We start from the raw sequence: 20,675 nt of genomic DNA, 5'->3' as shown, positions 1-20,675 counted from the left end.
CGCACCCGAAGCGGGAGCGGTGGGTGCGCAGGTGGCACGATTACTTGAGTATTTTATATAGCCGAACCCAAAGATATGTTGTATTTGGTCTGTGAATTCGCTCTGACCTCAGATGAAATATGATAAATGAATGGTTATCATTGTGGTTCCTGTTCTGTTAATAAATGATATTCTACCCTAGTGCTTACTACTGCTCTGAATGTACAAAACGTCCAGTTCATTAACATGACCTGATTGATCGGAAAATCTTATTTGGAGTGCTCATGAGATATAATTTTGATCTCTGAATATCAGATTGCTCAGAGTTGATAACTTGAGTAATCAATTGATGTTAATTTTACATCGCATATTCATAATAAATCTCCTCGACTTAATGCTTTTCAATGACAGGCAATAGCAAAGTTGATGTAGTAGCCCCGCCGGTATAGATCGTCGTCGTTCCTCCGTATACCTCAGCCGGTCGGTCCTCAGGATTATTATGCAACCACGGACCCGAACCTCTCGATTCCCACTCTGCGACGGGTGCATTAGGCGGGAGAGGTCTCTCAAAATCCTTACCACCTATCTGCAACGAAATCTGGAAACCAGCTGGCAAGATGATATGTGTTGGCCAAATCTCTATATCAAGCTCGTAGATCTGACCAGGTGTAAGAGGCTGGATCTCGTCATGTGTGTGGTATGGTCGATATGGCAAACTGAGTTTAGTATCAAGTTTGCGATGAGATGCGCGAAGCCATCCCTGAGCAAGGGGCGTGTGCGGATCAATAGTGCCTGGGAACTCTACCTCTCTGCCGTCTGGTGAGAAGGCCTGTAATGTTAAGAAGAAATCAGCGTCGATGGTCGAGGACGAGATGAATAGCTTCGCTGCCAGTGGGCCAGTTATCTCAGTCTCCTGAGTGAGCGGAGCTGACATGAACATCACGGGTTCGCCTAGAGCTTCAAACGCGATACTACTCTGCTGAACTGGAAACTGCCATGATAGAGCCTTTTCTGAAACCTCAAAGTAGATGTTTGTCCACCGTGTCGATCGTAAAGGCCACTCGGTCTCTTTACGAAGCTCAAATTTGGTGCTAAATGGCCGTCTTAAATGGAGTAGCACGGGGGACTCTTGGTCCCATCCATTATCAATTCCCTTGAGGAAGTGGTCCAGGAATCGTCTTTGCATTTCTATCTTTTCATCAAGGTAGAACCACTCCTCGTGCCTACCAGGGTGAATCTCTAACCATTTCTTAGTTGATGCGGCTTGAGTGAATGCTTCGTAGTTTCCTCGAGCGTGAAGGCCAAACCCAGCAACATTAGCCGCACTGAGGAAAGGTATTGTAATTTTAGACCAATTGGCGGAGCGTCCACGGTAATATTCACTGTCTAAAGGATGGCTCAAAATGTCCCTCTCAAGATCAGCATAATTTGCAGCTAACTCACCCTCTGAAAGCTGCTCTGGGCCAGTAGCAAGTTCCTTAAGCCATGGATCCAATTGGCCTTTGCTATTTCCATGCTGATTTGAGAGAACTTGACGTCCATACCATTTGCCAATGAATGCAGTAGAAGCAATTCCACCATGTCGGCATATGTCACGGTAGAAATCCCCTGCACCTTCCCACGGGACGATCGCGGCTAAATGAGGTGGTTGCAAGGAAGCCACTAGCCACTGCGAGATGGCGTAGTAGGAAATGCCCAGTAATCCAACTTTACCAGTGCTCCAAGGTTGGCGTGCTGCCCATTCGATAGCCTCATAAAAATCCTTGGTCTCACGCGGTGAATAGACATCGAGGAACCCTGGAGTTCTTCCCGCTCCTCTGGAATCGATACGAATGCAAACATATCCCCAAGTGGTCCAAAGCTCCGGGTCAACAGTCTCCCATGTCATGTATGACTTTGTAGAGTCTGGAAGAATGTTGGGGTGAGTTTCTAGAAGCCAAGCCCATTGACGAGCGTAAGGGCCACTTTTGTATTCCACTCCTTTTCCGTACGGGCCATGTGTCATAATAACCGGTGAAGGCTCTCCACCATCAGGCCTGAATATATCGGCTCGGAGGACAAGTCCATCGTCTGAAGGGATACCCACGTCACGTTCGATGATCATCTTGCGTATGAAGTTCTGAAGCTTCTTTGGTGAAATTGAGCAAGGTATTACAGAGCCTTCTGTGTAATATTTAACAGCGTCAGTGTGTGATCGTGTGAATGGGTGACCTTCATCTCAGTACCAACCTATCTTCGATCACTGACTGCTTATAAGCAGTTTCAATATTTTCAAGACACGAAATTTCCCAGCACTGATAGTCGGATATTTTCGGACTCGAATTCAATGTTCAGTGGCAGTTTCCGTGATATCGTTCAATGTTAGAATTCCGACCCAATTGAATCTATGTAGTGACCGAGGGGGGTGGTTTTCTTGCTTGGTGGTAGCTTGAGGATATGTTATTTATAAAATTTTAGCAGGACCTTTTTAATCCCGAATTAAATAAATCGTTGGTAACTGTGTGACCCCCCAATTGGATGTATTTATTGACCGAGAGCAGTGGATTCTTTCCTGGGGGGTATGAGTTGTGTTTCCAAACCAAGTTTCCTACAACGACTTGAGATAATTAATAATGATAGATTTAGTTAAAGGCTAAACGCCACAGATCTCGGTTGTATAATATATTTAATTGGCCACAATGGGATCCACATTCGCGGAGATAAAGAATACACGGGGATATGAAATATAGTTTGAACTTTAACCAATAGGAAAATAGAAGGTTTATGTAGGCCCACACCTTTTTCACCCCTTCTGCCGCCCGCGTCTTACATGCTTGGCTGGCCGGGCTCAGCGGGGCTCTGGAAGGATTCGTAATTATTATCCTAACAAGGCAATAATCTTCTAATGAAACTTACTATCAAATTTGTCACTAGCCTGCACGCTTAATATCAGGGTAGGTGCGCAGTCACTTTGGGTTGAGGAACAAATTGCCACTTGTGCAAACTTTTTAGGCGTCGTCTCAAATGGCGGCTGTGCCATGGCTGACAAGATGCGTGCGGGCTTTTGTATGGGAAACTCAAATAAAAAATGCACAACGTGACAGCTCCCAGTGGGTTGTTGCCAGAGGGGCTTCCAGCTGATGGAAACTAGGGCGCCGGTGACACTGGAGACTGCCACGTAAACGCCCCCCAAAATACGGTGCGTCGTGTGCACAAGGTCGCCTGGAGGGAAAATGAGCAGGGGTTAATCAACGTATGGGGGTGGGGTATGGAGGCCTAGGCCCTACAACTCCCCCGCAACGCGCCCTAGCAGGCCCGGAGACGAGATACAAGTGAGTTAATAAAGAAATTAGCATGGTGCGAGTATTTTGAAAGCAATACATTTCGAAGAAGTAAATTGAATAACAATACACTGAGCATAGGAGAATAGAGAAACTTGATTTGTTATCCTGACTAGATTTGGCAAAATCCTTAGCTAAAGTCTTCGAATTGAAGCCAGGAGGAAGAACGTGAATACCACATCAATTGATGTGATAATATTCGTGTAATAGAAGTACTTTATGGATAGAGTGTTGTCTAATCAAGAGATAATTCAAATCGCTTGGGGCTGCTTAAAGATTCGCCATAGCGTTGAACTGTTTCTAAAAACGTTGTCTAGACTGAGAATACAACACGCTTCTAAGAAACTAGGTTGCTCTTTTGTCTGGCTTCTCCTTCAAACGACTGCGAATAACTTGCGGTTTTGTGCGATTCGGGCTCCAGTCAATAAAATACCTCCCAGGAGAAAGCTCACACCGGAATAAATCGACAAGGACAAGTAACCGTACTTTCCAGCAAGCTCTCCGCTTATAGGGGTCCCAGCCAGAGAACTAGTTAATTCGTCAGCCTTTGCACTTGTAGTCAACGTAATGCACAGATTCGAGGCCTTACGAGACTGATATGGATGCCATGATAGCTCCGAAGGTCACTCCACGATTATGAGGGGTTGAAAGCGATGTGACACACGCTATCTGAAGGGCAAAAGTGCTCTAAACAAGGTTACTTAACGTCAGCAAACTTCTATTGTGACAACAAGAATCAAAAGAAGGCGCGCATACCCCTTCGAGAAATCCATAAGCGATAGCGAAAATGACCAGCCCGGCTACGGAGTTTACGGTCGTCCAGCATAAAACCAAAATCCCCGCAGCAGCAAGTGTGAATATAAGGGTGTTGAAAGGTCCACAACGATCCGAAACCATTCCCATAGAGATGCGACCAACGAAAGAGAAGGCATTGACGACGGAAACGATATAGAAAGACAAACTGGACGAAAACCCTTTGAAAAGAGAATACGAACTGATGTAAAATAATGGCGAGAGCATGCCAAAGTATACAACAAACAGGGCTAGACAAGTGAGTTGCACCGCTGGCTTCCGGAGTACGGAGAAATCTACTTCCCGTTTATAGCTCACAGGTGCATCAACTTGCTCGCATTCCTCGGCTAATGCCTTCGGTGTCTGTTGGCTCGCAAGGTTCTTAGGATCTCCTTCATTCATGGGTTTGGCATCCATGTTCGGGGGCGGACGAACAAAGACACAGGTAACGGAAAGAAGGGTAAGGATTATGAATCCCACGATTCGCATCGTCCACTCAAACTTCAGATTTGGGTTACTCAACATTTTTTCAATTGCGATGGGCAAGACGGTTCCGGCAACAGCAGCACCAGAGAGGATTATACCCATTGCAGTCCCAGTCTTCTTTTTGAACCATTGACTGGCGTACACAGTCGATGGACAGAATACCAAGGCCATTGAAACCCCGAGAAGAACACCTTGAGCTAGAATGAATTGGTAGAACTTGGTGCACAAAGAGGTTAGCATTAGTGCGAGGACTATGCCCACGGAGCCAATATAGATCATTATCTGTTAAAGGAATTAAACACAGTCACATGAACCCTAAGAGCAGTCGACTTACCTTTCCCCCAAATTTGTCAACAAGCAAGCCGACCACGAATGTTCCACTGTAGACACAGGTAACGCTAATGGCTCCCAGCCAGGAGATGGTGAATTGGGTCTCATTTGATAGCTCGTTTTTTTTATAATATGCCACAAAGACTCCAAACAGGCTATTGACTCCTACAGTAGCGAACTGTGCAAAGAAGCCACCAAGGACGACGAGACAAGCTTGTGGCCTACAAAGTTGTCATCAGTTGGTGTCATTTCAAAAGAATAAAGAAGGGGAAACCTACGTAAATTCTGTTCCCAATCTCCATCTGGACTCCATGTTTTATTCTTTTTACGGCTTGAGGCCTGTTGTATCTGTCGTAATATGGACAAGTTGAAATTTGTTTGTGTTTGTTTTGAGCTCTCGGTGTAGAAGATGAATGACGAACAAACATTCTGTCTCGACTGAAGCGATGCGTTCTTTTTAGCAAGATGATCATGATAGAGAATAATGATAACCCCACAAAGTAAATTTCATCACTTGACCTTTTTGGAACGACTGTTACGGTCAAAGCTTACCCTAAGTGCACAGCCGGGGTATTCTCCGGATCTACGTAGTACGGAGTACAGCTAGGGGATTCGGGGAACCGTTGGTGGAGTTGGAGGAGAGTTCATGCGCGCGCCGGCCAATTACATCCACTTAATGGCCGAGCAATGTGGATTGACAATGACTCAATTCCATGGCTTAGCATTGTTATTCAGCATTAATAATAAATCAAATTTTCATCTTCACCTAGGTGCCATTTTAGTACTGGTGTCATTGTTTTTCGACGAAGAGCCCACTGCTCTCGGTCTTTGGATGTATCCGATTAGGACCGGCACTCTAACAAAACTGTTAGGTTTCGGCTCGGAATTCTGAATCTTGCAAATGAGAGTAACTCAATAATTAAGATTTTAAAACTTCGTGAAGCCACGGTTCTTTGGAGAAGTCACAACAGACACGATAACTATTCGGCTACCACTATTGTAGCGCATAATTGGCAGCCAACAGCTATACTCTAATGTTCAAATTCGTGACTGCCATATTTTTCACTGTTTCGACCTGAAAAAGAACAACTGTTTCTTTCAGCGACTCCCAAAGATGTAAATTGAAATTAAATCCAGATCCTCAGTGCCTTGGTGACATATCGCAGAACTGATCTTTGAATTTAATGAGTTGTTTAGTTATAGCTGTAATCTGCAGCCACGTCTTCTACTATACATATGAAAATTTCAACCCCCTTCTACTAAACGCTTCCAAAAGGTATGCCAAATCTTCTGAGGGCTTTGAACAGAACTGGCGCATAACATACGATGTAAGTGTCGCAACTATTGCTGTTCCAAAACTTTTATGTGCACAATCAAGCATCGAATCAGATATTCTCTGCGCGTAATGGCTGCGTCGGAGCGTAGCGCAGGTAAGCACTGATTGCTGGTTCTCACAATGAGCAAGAGGTAAATCGAAATTGCGGGCCAAGCTATCCTGTGACCCATTGGCATGAGATAGACTGGAATCTAACACGGTAGATTCCTGCATCTGAAAAGAATTCAAATCCATAGCATCTGAAGTCTGCAATGCTGCAGTAACTGTTGTATAGATAATTACCATCCCAAGCCAATAAAGAAGAACCAGAGGTATGATAGACTCATTTCTGAATGTTATTCTTCCATTGGTGGCATTTATTCCATTCGAAACTGGTGTTGCCTGTATCAAAAATAGCGGTTCATTAACCTCATCAGTATCCAATTTCTGGTACCATTGCATCAGTTCTTCTTCGATATTTAACGCTTTAAACAGCAGACTAGAGGCTTGTCTGTGAGATTCTGCTTGGTTAGAAGACTTGAACCGTTCAAATTCGTCGACTAGGCTGGGTATTTTAAATAAGATATCGAGAAGTTGATGATACATATTTGAGGACATTTCTGTACCTGGTCGTACCGTTTCTGAGAGTGAAACGTCACAGCGACCCGCACAAGCGGCCAAAAACTAGATTCTACTATCAGAGCTTGACATACAACAGAAGAAGAGAGGGAATGGATAACGATGAGAAACTCACAGCAACGGTACGAAGTCGATAGAGATCATGGCCTGTAAGTGATAGATCTGATGAGCGGCACTGGTTGGCAAATTTACAAGCCGCGCTAACGTGGATAATCCACGATTGTATATCACCAGGTACACAAGTGTAAAGCTCATACATAGCCAAGATCATAGCAACATGGATAAAATCATGAGGATTTATGACACGATCATAAGCGCACACTTTTTGGATAGCCGTAGTATAGTATTGTCTACTAGTGGCAAGGAGATAGCTGTCCTGTTGTGACATAGCGACGTGTGTGAGAGTTAAAGCGAACACCGAGGCATCAATGATCGTAGATTTTGACTCTAGTAATGTTGGGAGAATCTCGGCCCAGGAGACCGACGTCATATATGTTTGTATACCTGACCATTTTGGCGGCAGATAATCTCTCAAAAAGGACGAGAGAAGTTGATCTTGATACTGCCGTGCCGTGAGGCGTTGTTCATCAGGAATAGATCTATTTTGGGTCCCCGGAATCGTACTAGGACAAATCACTATTTATGCATACAATAGATGGGTACAAAAATGAGCAAGAAGGAACTTACTACTGTGGATACCCCTTACAGCGTACTGTTGACATATGACACCGAATGCATTCGGGCCTCGTTTTATCGCACTGGAAACAATGTTAGCAATCGGCAGCATACCAAACGCCTAGCCCTATCTCTTCAAGCACTGACTTTGACTTTCCTCATAAGGCATGTTCGACAACTTTGGGATTTCCATGAACTTCTCCCCATGCTTTGTAAGTGCCACTACCTGCACTTGGTGAGATTATATTTCTGTTGCGTGGTTATAATCTTGCTAACCGACAACTCAACTTGATTACTAGCCCAATGAATCTTCAAGAGCGTACGTATATCGTGGTATAATATGGTTTTCGACTTCGGTCTTTGTCCCGATTTTTACTCGGGCCCGATCGGAATCGGAATTTCTCATACACCGCCCCAACCAATCATTATCCATGGCTATGCGGGTACAGACTGGCTGCCTTCTCAACAGTCAGTCCCCTTGGCAAAAAGTATCAACCGTTCTGTCAATCGGTTCAACAACTCGCCACTAAGATGTGAATTGGGGTGGATATTCTATTAACAGAAGATAAGAGAGAATATTATATAAAATAATTTTAAAGTAAAGTAAAATACTGTTATAGTAATAATAATATTATTGTTATTTTTTAATCAAATTTAATGTCTATACTTGTCATGGGACCACAGGGCCAGGCTGAGTTAGCTCTGTTGCCATATGAAGCCATATTAGTAGAGCTATATTCGTTATCTTTATATCTTTTTACTACCTATTAACTAGTATTAAATAATATAAAGTTATAATAATAAATAATCTTTTATTATTAGAAATTTTTAGATTTTTTAGTATTTATAGATTATTATAAATAAAAATCTATTTTTTTTTATAATTTAGTTTTTTAATTAATTATTATTCTAATTAAATTTATAACTAAACCTTTTATTTATTTTTTTATTTTTATATTATAATATTATTGTTGGTGCGCACCCTTTCTGCTGTCACGAGAATCGGCAATGCTCAGCTAATTGATAGAAGTAGTAGATGCTACTTATATAAGTCAGGCTACTCTAAATCTATAATAGACTTATATAAATAGTTATAGAAAAATAAGAAAAAGTTATATAATAATAAAGATAGAATATTATTATTATTATTATTTAATCAAATTTAACGTCTATACCGAGCCCTAGGCTATGACAGACAGCGATTCGTGTGGATTAGGCCTGCTTATAGGGGTTGCCCCCCATAAGCCGGTGCCTCTACCCCCATTGGATCCAGGCTTTCAAGGTATCTTGCACTTTCCTCACCCCATGCCGCTTATATGCGCAGGACGATTCGGGGGCTTATAGTGGGTGGCAACCACTACCCCCTCCTTATGGCCACTAACGTTTGGGCGTTGCCTACAATAGCGGGCCGCCCCTGCCCGCTATCCTTCCCCCTCTCGCTCTCCCTCATCCAGGGCCTCAATGCCCCAATTATCAGTCTTATAGGCCTGCTCCCAGGCCTGTTGGTTATCCTCTCGCTCCCTAATGGCCCCTATAAACGCCAGCAGCGCTGTAGTGGCCTTTGGGTCCTGGAATAGGCGTGCTTCGGGGCACTGCTCGCTATCCTGCGGGGCCTTTACCCCCGCTTCGGCCAAGCCGGCATATAGTTTTTCCCGCTGGTGGCACCACTGTCGACAGTTTGTAAGAAGGTGTCTTACCGTCTCAGTCCCCCTAGAGCACCCCAAGCAATTAGGGGAGTCTCGGGCCTTGATTCGGTGCAGATAGGCCCCGATTGGGGTGTGGCCGGTCTTGAATTGGTAATACCGCCGCGCCAGGTGCTTGGGGGTGCTTGCCACTATTGGGTCAAGCTTCCATCCCCGGGGGGGTTGGTAGGCCTGGCCTACCTGTTGGGTGCGTCTTGCAAGCTTTGCAGTGAGCCAGTTGGCCTTGATAGCGCTATAAGTCTCGGTGCATGCCCGCCGGGCATGGGCCAGTGAATAAAGATAGAATATAATTATAATATTATTAATTATTATAGATGAAAGAGTATTACTGTTATAGAAATAGTAAATAATAGTAGTAATAAATATTACTTTATAGTAGAAATCTATTATTAGATAATATTTTAAAATAATGTAGTAAGATTATGGTATTGCAGTGGGGGAAACCCACTGCATTGGCACCTTCGGGAGGGTGGTTTCCCCGGTGGCCGAAGGAGATGTATTTATATCTAAGCATTAAGCAGATAAATAGTAAAAAAGACAGCGAATAGATATTTAGCATAGCTAGTGTAGAGAAAAATTAATTTAATTATTATTTAAAAGTGTTTTATTAGTCTATTTATATATATCTTATCTATATAAAAGAAATGATAGTTTAATATACACTTTACTATATCTTATATTAGTCCTTTTATTAAAATATTTATATCTTCTATTATATTATTAAAGCTTGATACAGAGAGATTTTATATAATCTATATATTAAATATAGTAAAAGTTTATTAATTATCTAATAACAGGATTAGAGATATCAATTTAATCCTAAAAAAATTAGAAAAGAAAGAAAAAAAATATTTTTAGATTGCTAGTCTAAATTCTTTGCTGAATTAAGAAAGAATTAGCTTAGAGCTGAAGCTATTAATAGATTACATAGTTATTAATCTTAAAAAAAAAATGTTATTACTGGTTAAAAATGATAATAAAGAAGTCTTATCTAATAAAATTAAAAAATAAATAGAAATCTAGTATATCTTGATAAAAGGAGCTAAAACACTAGATTTATAATATTTACTAAAAGACTTAATTATAGAAAATAAAATAGTTAATTTATCTACTAAAATAGACAGTAATTATATTTTTATAGTAGTAGTAGTTATTATTATTAATTTTATTATTAAAGAATTTTTTTAAGATGTCTTCTATAAAAAAAAAATAGACTGTTATTTATAAAGATTTTAATTATTATTATATTTATAGAGATTATAAATTTGATTTATAGTATACAGTAAGAGTTTTATTAATATAAATAAAGAGTATTAAAAATATCTTTATTTCTAAAATATTATTTTAAAAATTAGACTCTATTAATATATTATTATTTAAAAAACTACTACCTATTTTAGAAGAGATGATTTAGTATTTTTTTATAACTATATCTCTAGATAAGCTAGTAAAAAGACTATTATTATCTTTAAATTAATATCTAAAATATATTTAATTAGTATTACTAAGAAGAAAAAGAATAAGAAAATATAAATTTAAAAAAAGAAATTTAATAAGTACTAATTAACTTTTTACGGGGGTAAAGGCCCCGCAGGATAGCGAGCAGTGCCCCGAAGCACGCCTATTCCAGGACCCAAAGGCCACTACAGCGCTGCTGGCGTTTATAGGGGCCATTAGAGAGCGAGAGGATAACTAACAAGCCTGGGAGCAGGCCTATAAGACTGATAATTGGGGCATTAAGGCCCTGGATGAGGGAGAGCGAGAGGGGGAAGGATAACGGGCAGAAGCGGCCCACTATTATAGGCAACGCCCAAACGTTAGTAGCCATAAGGAGGGGGTAGTGGTTGCCACCCATTATAAGTCCCCGAATCGTCCTGCGTATATAAGTGGCATGAGGTGAGGAAAGTGCAAGATACCTTGAAAGCCTGGATCCAATGGGGGTAGAGGCACCGGCTTATAGAGGACAACCCCTATAAGCAGGCCTAATCCACACGAATCGCTGTCTGTTATAGCCTAGGGCTCGGTATAGACGTTAAATTTGATTAAATAATAATAATAATAATACTAATTAACTTTAAAGTAGAAGCTATTATAATATATTTATATTTAACACATCTAAGAATCCTAAGATAGATATAAAGCTAGAATAATAAGTTTTAGAGATAAATAGATCTTGTAAAGTGTTTGGTGTCTGAAAGACTTATATATGAGGGAGTTGGAACCTACTGGGATCCGAGGGGGTTCCTACTAGGAGTCGAGGCAGTATATAAAGTAAATAGATATGGGTTATATTGATATAGAATAAACCGCTTGAGCTCCTTCGTCTGGGGAAAAAAATTCTCAAGTTTATAAGCCTGATCTAAATAAGATCTTACTTCCTAATAGGGTTATATTCCACGAGTATAAGGGGTAGATACATCCTTTTTAATGTATCATTTATAATATATCAACTTAATCTTCAGAGGAAATATAGGCCTTTGTAAGCTAGATCAAGCATTTCTAAGCCTAGCACTTTACAATCCATCCTTTCTGGAAGAGATTGTCCTCAAGACCTTGTATATATAGGTTAGGAATAACCCTATTATCTGATATAGTGGTTGCTACAGTAGCTGGCTAATTAAAATAAAAAACATTATAGTTTCCTGATTTAAAAGATGGTTTAATATAGTAGTAGATAGGTCTATCTATGTATATATTAATATATAGAAACTTTAAAATTAAATATAGAATATTCTTTATCTATATATAGCAATATCTTGGTATATGCTCTTTATTGATTTTCTTATTAATTAGTTTCAAGTTAAAAGCTATTATAGATATTTTATTAATCTAAAATTATAGTATTTCTTAGAATTAAGCTTTTTTTTTTATCTTATTCTGCTTCTATATCTGCTAGTAATAGCTCTCTACACTTTTAAGCCTATTTATCTCCCAGTTCAGGTATATATTAACCTATCCTGACGTTATTATAGAAAATCTTAATCTATTATAGGCCCTCAGGCTTTACTTATCATAGCTACAGTACTTGCTGCCCTGCTTTAGTAAATACTTCCTTAAGAGACTTCTAGTTAGCTTTAAGTCAGTTCCTAGTAGAATAGTATATGTGACGGCTGAGCCTGAGGCTATCCCCAAGGGTAGGAGCGGCCTCGTGGCCGGATGGGAGGCCTCAGGCAGGAAGGGCATCAACCCTAACCCGCGGTGCCAGATCTGGGGATAGCCTCACCCCGGGGCCATAAGGGGTCAAGCTGGTTACCTAAGCACACAAGATAAAACCTTCCCGCAGGTCCTGGTAGTTAGATTCCTTTCCCATGCTTGTTGTTTTAGAGAATCGCACCCCTAGATAGGAATCGAATATCTTTGGAAAAGGCACGTCACAGTATAATGCTTTAATATTCTAAGTTACTATAGTTATCTTTAAGACTTCTTATAATAGATATCCAGTAGTTATTAAATTATTAGCTAATAGATTTAAATAATAAAAGAATGTTTTTACTCTTCTTACTATTACTACTAAAAAGCTTAACATACTCTTTATTATTATAAATAGTTTGATATAGGCTTTTTTAAATCAACCTTAGTTTCCTTCTTCTAGTAGGCTCTATCTTAAAGTCTAGATAGATAGTATATATAATAGATATTAATAAATATATCTAATTTTTAAGAAGATTTAGATTTGTTATTTCTTAAGTCTAATACTGATATAATTAATTATCTTAAATCTAGCTTTGCTAAAAATGTTACTTCAGTTTCTTTAACTAAAAATATAGTAAAGGATACTGATAAAACTTTTTATTATATACAGGCTATCTTTAAAATATCTATATTAGTAGCTTTTACCCTAGATATCTTTAATATTCTTCTGTCTGGCGACTAGCTAGATTTTTTAGAATATTATAATCTTTAATCTAGGGCTTCTTTGTATATACTCAGAGTATATAGTCTATATCAATTAACCAGTCAGAAGTTAGCTTAATTAATAAGGGTCCTTTCTATATACTTTAATACTATTCTTATAGTAGATAAACATTTAGTACTTTAGTAAAGCCATCTCTATTTATATTATATAAAATTAATAGACTGCTATTAGAATTTCTATATACAGTGTCTACTAATAGAAAAATATTATTATTATTTCTATTTAAAAGTAAAATATAATTCTATATTAAATTTATAATTAGCCTTATTCTATATTATATAAATAATATTCTGTTTAGATATATCTCTAGAAGCTATCTAAACAGCCACTGATTAGATTTAGATTATCAAAGAAACGCTCTATAAAGAGCTATCTTTATTACTCTTTCAATTATAGATTCACTTATTAGGACTATCTAAGTCAGACTGAGTCGCAGCATTAGAAACCCATCTTAACCAGATTAAAGATATTATAAGCCAGATTCTTTAAATCTTGAATTAGTAAGTAAGTATAATCCCTTTTTAATATTTATTTTTAATAGGGCTTTTGCCTAGTCTAGTACTAATAGTAATAGAATGAATATTTTGGTATTACATCTACTACTGTCTCTGCTGCTCCTGCTTTCTCTACCGTTTACCACTATGGTGATGTTTTGTGAAGTTCTTCTATATAGAGTGGTCCTTCAGGATAATAGTTTAATTTTAGTGATTAGTTTTCTTTTATTTTTTTTTTTTTAAATAATAAAATCTTCTTTCTTATTATGCAACTTTCTCGTAAAATCCTCATTAAACCTAAAACCCAGTCGGAAAAATAGGAAAAGTGATTCTAAAGCATAGCTAGCTCCCTCTTATAGTCAAGTAATAATCTTTATTGATGATGCTAAAGGGTATAGTAAAGATGAAAAGATCATTTTTATATACTAAGACAGTTCTGAGTCGGAGCCTTTGTAGCTTCTAGTTAGCTTTAGATAGAAAGCCTTAAAATAATGAAAACTAAAAAACCTATTCTTAGGAAAAGGGTCTATCTTCTTTTTACTTTATAGATTACTAACTGGTAATATTCTTTAAGAAGTTCTTTTACATTGCTAAAGTCTTCTTTATCTAACTATTTATTTTTATAAGAAGGATATTTAAGCTATTTTACTAAGTACTTAGTTTATCCATAATAGATGTAATAATTAATAATAACTTTGATTTCTTATTCTTCTTTGTTATTTATAATAATTATTTATAGTTCTTATTCACTTTCTTCTTCTTTCTGTGGATAATATGGTTCTAATAAAGAGACATAGAAAACAGAATAAATTTGATATTAATTCACCAGTAGTCAGAGCTAATAAGCTTATTTTTCTATTTTTTCAATAATCTTAAAGCTTTTTTTATATAGAAAGTCAAGCTTCTTATTTAGTTTAAAGGATTTAAGGTTTTTCATAGATAACAGCACTTAGTTATCTACAATATATTCTTTTAGTTGATAACGTTTATTATAATAGATAGCTTATATCTAGGTTGCTTCTTTAAAATAAAGCTTTACCTATTTCCTAATTTCTTTTAATTTCTTAACGCGCTCTTACGTCAATTAAACTATAGAAGATTCAATATAGTTATCAAAAGAAGGCTTTAAGTTGAAGCTAACTAGACTCCTAAATAAGGTCATTCTAGTACTTACATATTTCAAGTTATTATAAACAAATTAAACTATTAATAAATATTATACTTAATTATCTTGTTACTGGTTTATATAGTAGTATAGATAATATTCTATAACCTAGTTTAATCTCTCTATCTAGCTATCTGTCTACAGGTAGAAAACAGTACTTAATTATTGCTTAATTCCAAACTAATATATTAATTCAGACCAGAATCTACTAGTAAAAAACAATTTTTAGTTAATAATAATGCTATCCAGATAGCTATAGATATTAAAAACTCTCTTAGTTATTATATCTACAAGTTTTTTAACATTAATACTCTTCTTATAAGGAATATAGATACCCAGTTTAGTAAAGCAGTTAATAACAACCAATATAGAGTTATAAACTTTTTTCTAAAGTCTACTCAAAGACAGGTCTATAATAAAATCTATAGACAAGCTTTTACTCAGTCCTGATAGAACTAGTAATAATTATAATTAATTATAAGGTCAGTGCTTTTATATCTTTATAAACTGATATATCTTATAAATATAAATATACTTATCTATATTTTAGTTCATCCTAAGCCAATAATACTTTTAATTTATTAAATTAAAAATTCTTTAACACTAAAATAACCTATATATAGATAATTATAATATAACTTTATGAATTTATTCTATAGAGCTATATCCTCTGGTATATATATCCTTTTATAGTAATATAGAAGACTATTTTTAGTATTCTAAACTATCTTTAAGTTTTTAACTTAGTTTCTAGTTGTCTTTAAGTTGTTTTCAACTTAGTTTCTAAATAGATTCCTAATTACTTTTAAATTGTTTTCAACTCGGTTCCTAGATAAATCTATTAATTTAGATTTAGAAATCCTATCTACTAAAACTATTTTCTATTAAAAAAAGGTATCTTTTTTCTATAGTTTCTATACTAGGTCTATAGTTAATAATATTAAAAAGCTAAAAATATCCTTAGCTTGTATTATTCTAAGTATAAGTCTTCTCTAACAATAATAAGCTCTAGAAACCTAACTATCTATATATAAATCTGTACTAGGACTCTTTTTTTAGAATAAACTTATCCTACTAAGACTATTTTTTAAAGATATTAAGCTTATTAATCTTATACCAGACTTTAATATATTTAATTTTAATTTATATTATAAAGTTAGTAATAATCTAATATTTTCTTCTCCTTTTCTATCTTTAAAAAAGTCTAGATGTTAGGATAGAGTATTTAAAGAATTCTTTATTCCAAGCTTATATTTAATCTTAAAATCATAAACTGCTAAAAGCTAAGCTTATCTAGCCTATTTTACATTTAACTTCTTCGCAGTAAAGAAATAAGTTAAATTATTATAGTCTATCTATATCCTAATAAAGTGCTTGCTATCTTCAAGATAGTAATATTATTTCTAGAAAATAAATATAATTATTTCTAATTCTTAGTTATATACCAGCTAATAACATTTTATCTTACTATACTTTTAGTTTAAGAAAACAACTAGATGCCAGTATATTCAGTTTCTAATTAGTTCTAAATCAGAGCTGATCTAAATCTTAATAAGATCTGTATTAGAGCCTAGTTATAAAAATATAGCTTCTTTTCTAATCTTTAAGGTATCTGTAATAATTTTAATTTTTTTCTTTAGATCAAAGTATCTTATTACTAAAAATTTTTTAAAAATATTATAAAGCTTTTTAAAAGCTTTCTTTATTTCTAGAGTTAGTTTAAATCTATAAGTCCCTATTTTAAGATCTTCTTTAAATATCTTAAACAGCAGTGCTGTTATAATTAAAAAACTTCTTATAAATTTTCTAAAGAATCTAATAAAGTCTAAGAAAATTTAGATCTTCTTTATAGACTTTGGTTTAGGCTAGTTCTAAATAACTTTAGTTCATTCAGTATTCATCGAGATTCCTTGCTTATTAATAACATAATTTAAGAATTTTATTCTTTATTAATAAAAACTACATTTTAAAGCTTTTATATATAGCTAATAGTCTTTAAGTCTCTATAGAATCTATTTAATATACTTTATATATTCTTCTTCTAATTATAAATAAATTAGGATATTATTAAAATAAATAATTACAAAATTATTAATAAAGTCTTTTAAGACATCATAAATATAAAATTAAAAGGTTATAAGAATATTAGTTAATCTAAATAACATAACTAAATACTTATAGTGCCCATACTGAGTTTAGAAAGCTATTTTCCACTTATCTCTATGCTTAATTTTTATCTAGTAATATACATCCTAAAAATTAATTTTAATAAAATATTTAGATCTTATTAATTGGTCTAGCATCTCATCTATCTTTAGTAATAGATAATGGTTTTTAACTATAATCTTATTAAGATTATAATAATCTATATAGATATATAAAGAGCTGTTTATTTTCTTTATAAATAAAATAGATACATCAGCTAGATTTGTTAATTCTTAGATCTAATCTTTTTACTATATCTCTTCTAGATATATATATAGATGTTCTAATTCTTTTACTAAATATAGATAAAGAGGTCTATAAGAAGGACTCTTTATATCTAGTTATAAAATAATCTTATGATTGATATTCTTAGAAAGTAGAGTTGCTGCTTTCTTTTCTAAAAATATATTAATATACTTGTTATAAATATCTAGAAGTTTTTTTTCTTTTAGTTCAACTATTTCTATAGATAGAAAGAATATAGTTATTATTTTTACTAGTAGTTTAAAGTATTAAAAGACCCGCCGGGAAAATCAAAAATCAACCTTTTGAAATTCAATGCTACTGGAAGGCATCCAGGGCTTCGCTATGGCCCCTGGACTCCCCAATATCGACAACCACCCCCTAGACCCAGGGGGGCAGGCGCTAGGTCTGGTGAACCCCGTAGGGGCCTATATAGGCACCCCAGCGGGGACAGCACCACCAGCGCCCCCCGAGGCAAGTGCAACAGTCCCTCAGAGCGAGGGCTTCTTGCCTAGCCTGGAAATCAACCCTAGGGAGTTGTTTCCCCCCCTAAGCAGCGTGCCAGGCTCCCAGGAAGCACCTAAAACTCTAGGGAAGAGACTACAGGAACACAGCCCTGACGGGGCAGAAAGAGCCCCCATGAAGGCCCTAATCGGCCCAGCCTACAAGGACATGGAACAGGCCTTATTAGGCCACTTTACAAGCAGCAATAGCGCGCTGCACGCGGAGATGGCCGCTATGAAGGCCTATATGACCTCTCTGGTAGAGGCTATGGAGCAGCGCCTCACAGGCCAATTGGGCGCTCTGGAGCGCCGTTTCTCAACCCTAGAAGCTCAACAGGCCTCCCCGAACGCCCCAAACCACCCCCTAAAGCCCCTATCGTCAGGGGGCGACCGCCAGGGCCCACGACAGCCTCTGCCATCCCAGGGGACGACGTTTGCAGAGGTCGCCCATGGCCCCCAAGCTAACCCGAATAGGGCCGCTAAGCCCATAGAGCCACGCAGAGCCTCACCCCCGATATCAAAACCACCCCCTGGGGTGAAGCCCGCAGCAGGCCCCCAGTGGGCCGATATAGCGGCCAGCAATGCCCAGGAGTGGCAAATCGTTACAAAAAAAACGGGCTTACTCCCCGAACCAGCCCCCAAAAGTCCAAATGGACCCAGGGAGCCTGAAGCCTATTCGCGGAAGCAACAAGGGAGACCGCAGGCTTATATTTAGGCGTGAAAATGGCCGCACCGCCCCTAGAAAGTCTAAAGCCGATGTCATCTTGCAGCTTAACCGCTGCCTAGCCCAGGCAGGCTTCCCGAACTTCGCCAGGGTAATAGACGCCAATTACACCGAATCAGGGGCTATCTCAGCCCTATTGGACCAAGGAAGCACCGTAGGCTCGCTATTACCAGCCTATAAGGACCTATTGGTGGCTGCCTGCCACCGGGTCGACCCCGCAGTCATCTCAGTGGAAGCAGACCAACAGTGGCACAAGATTAAGGTGCATGCGGTGCCGGTAGCCCGCTATAGCGCCTCAGGGCTAGGCCTAGCCAGGGAAGAAATTGAATTAGGGGGCACATGCACCCTAATGAGAAACCCTACCTGGATCAAGCCGATAGCGGCTATCCAGACTAATAAGCAGCGTTTCTCTACTATCGTTATAACAGTAGGAGGCCTAGATGACGCCCGCAGGCTACTCGCCCGGGGCGTACGCTTCGGGGGCAACAGGCACCCTACCAGCCCCTATCACGAAGTGGGTAAAGACACCGTTTGCACCCGATGCTGCGGCATTGGCCACCGAACTTATAGAGGCTGCGGCACCCGACCACCACTCTGCACCGTGTGTGCTGGCGCCCATGAAGCCCAAGAGCACACCTGCAACGTGCTAGACTGCAGGGCCCAAACAGGCCACCCATGCCTGCATGCACCCACTAAATGCGGCAACTGTGGGGGGAAGCACCAGGCTGATTCCCCGGGGTGCCCCAAGCTTCGGGAGGCCCGCCGGCGACTCCATAAGCGCTTCCCTGGCGTAGAGGTCGTTATGCCCCCTCCCCCCCCTGAATGGACTGAATGGGAAGGCGTTGCTGAGGAGGCTTCTCCCCCAACCACTACCCAGGACGCCCCCCAAGCCCCAAAGCTTAGGGAGGTCGATGACGCTATGGAAGATGCCCCAGGGACATCACCCCTACCGTACTCATCCCCGTGTCCAACACCAACGCCTGGAGCTGCAGCCCCTATTAATGTTGATTATTCAACATAATTGCGGCCGTACCTACCCCGCAACCTTAGGGGCTCTAGAAGCGGGGATAGAGCGGCAAATAGGCATTATATGCCTGCAAGAGCCTTATATTGCTTATGACTTCTCTCACCCAGGCTATCTGCTGTACTGGCCAGGGGGGGAGAAGCGGGATCAACGGGTGCTTATGGCCATCCGTAAAGACCTTATAGGGGCGGTTAGGGTCGAGAACCGCACTGATTTAGTAGACCACCCCTATTTACAGGCCCTGGACATATGGGAAGCACCAATAATTAGCGGGCATGCCCCCCGACGCACTAGAATAGTCAACTGCTATGATGTGTGGATTGGGGCCAGTTACCGGTGGCAAGGGGCCTTCCCTAGACGACGCCGGGCCATCGAGGACGCAGACTGGGACCTGCTTATAGTGGGTAGGTGCCTATTAGTGGGTGATTTCAACGCCCATAGCCCTTCGTGGAACCCACTGGCCAAGGGCCGGGTTAACGCTGAGCCCTTGGAACAGCTTATAGAGCGGCACTCACTATATGTTAATAACCCACTGGGGGAGGCCACACGCTATAAGAAGACCGAGGGGGTGTCAATTATTGATTTAGCGTTATCCTCGCCAACCCTAGGGCCTCTGCAAGCCTGGGAGGTGGATAAGGATAAGCCTACAACATCTGACCATGAGCTTATCGTCCTAGCCTGGGAAGCCCTAGAACCCCCCCCAGGAGGAATCTCCGGGGAGATTACTGGGTGGCAGATAGAAGCTCTGCAGGTAAACGAGGAAGCCCTAAAGCTGGCCACAGCAGCTTGGGCCTCAGAGGCTGTAGGCCACCCCCCTCTTAGTGATCAATGCACCGAGGAAGACCTTGCTAGAGAGGCCAATTGGGTGCAGGACACCCTAACCAGCGTACTCGATAGGCATGCCAAAGCAGTACGGCTTTGTGCACGCTCTAAGCGGTGGTGGAAGCCAGAGCTGCGGCAAGCCCGGAGCTTATGGGCTGCAGCCCGCAAGCGGTGGCAGGCCCATGCCTGTACCGACACCGAATTCAAGGCTGCAAGAACCGCTTATTACCATGAAATAAAGGCGGCTAAAAGGACCTGCTGGGAGGTCTTCCTTGCTGAGGGAGGCCCTGGGGGGAAGGAAGAGTGGAAAAAAGGTTCGAACCCCACTGGGAACCCTTTT

At 39.1% G+C, this 20,675-nt stretch overlaps 5 protein-coding genes across 5 annotated transcripts; 1 reads left to right on the top strand and 4 right to left on the bottom strand.

Moving 5' to 3' along the window:
* Positions 1–370: 370 nt before the first annotated feature.
* On the bottom strand, positions 371–2,083 carry TRUGW13939_01045 (uncharacterized protein; the record flags this gene model as incomplete). Its single annotated transcript, XM_035484251.1, has 1 exon — positions 371–2,083. The coding sequence occupies one exon, from the start codon at positions 2,081–2,083 to the stop codon at positions 371–373; it is 1,713 nt and encodes a 570-aa protein (XP_035340144.1).
* Positions 2,084–3,673: 1,590 nt separating this feature from the next.
* Positions 3,674–5,220, bottom strand: TRUGW13939_01044 (uncharacterized protein; the record flags this gene model as incomplete). Its single annotated transcript, XM_035484250.1, has 5 exons — positions 3,674–3,827; positions 3,889–3,986; positions 4,056–4,859; positions 4,912–5,128; positions 5,186–5,220. The coding sequence occupies 5 exons, from the start codon at positions 5,218–5,220 to the stop codon at positions 3,674–3,676; spliced, it is 1,308 nt and encodes a 435-aa protein (XP_035340143.1).
* A 1,699-nt stretch (positions 5,221–6,919) lies between these two features.
* On the bottom strand, positions 6,920–7,351 carry TRUGW13939_01043 (uncharacterized protein; the record flags this gene model as incomplete). Its single annotated transcript, XM_035484249.1, has 1 exon — positions 6,920–7,351. The coding sequence occupies one exon, from the start codon at positions 7,349–7,351 to the stop codon at positions 6,920–6,922; it is 432 nt and encodes a 143-aa protein (XP_035340142.1).
* Positions 7,352–8,957: 1,606 nt separating this feature from the next.
* Positions 8,958–11,067, bottom strand: TRUGW13939_01042 (uncharacterized protein; the record flags this gene model as incomplete). Its single annotated transcript, XM_035484248.1, has 2 exons — positions 8,958–9,471; positions 10,937–11,067. The coding sequence occupies 2 exons, from the start codon at positions 11,065–11,067 to the stop codon at positions 8,958–8,960; spliced, it is 645 nt and encodes a 214-aa protein (XP_035340141.1).
* Positions 11,068–17,577: 6,510 nt separating this feature from the next.
* Positions 17,578–18,480, top strand: TRUGW13939_01041 (uncharacterized protein; the record flags this gene model as incomplete). The annotated part of the gene is made up of 1 exon (XM_035484247.1): positions 17,578–18,480. One exon carries the CDS (start codon positions 17,578–17,580, stop codon positions 18,478–18,480), a length of 903 nt encoding a protein of 300 aa, XP_035340140.1.
* Between the last annotated feature and the right edge of the window lie 2,195 nt (positions 18,481–20,675).

Source organism: Talaromyces rugulosus, chromosome I (genome assembly GCF_013368755.1).
Source record: "Talaromyces rugulosus chromosome I, complete sequence".
NCBI classification, from domain to species: Eukaryota; Fungi; Ascomycota; class Eurotiomycetes; order Eurotiales; family Trichocomaceae; genus Talaromyces; species Talaromyces rugulosus.
Note: the sequence above shows the minus strand (reverse complement) of the source record. Positions and strands in the feature narration are given on the sequence as shown.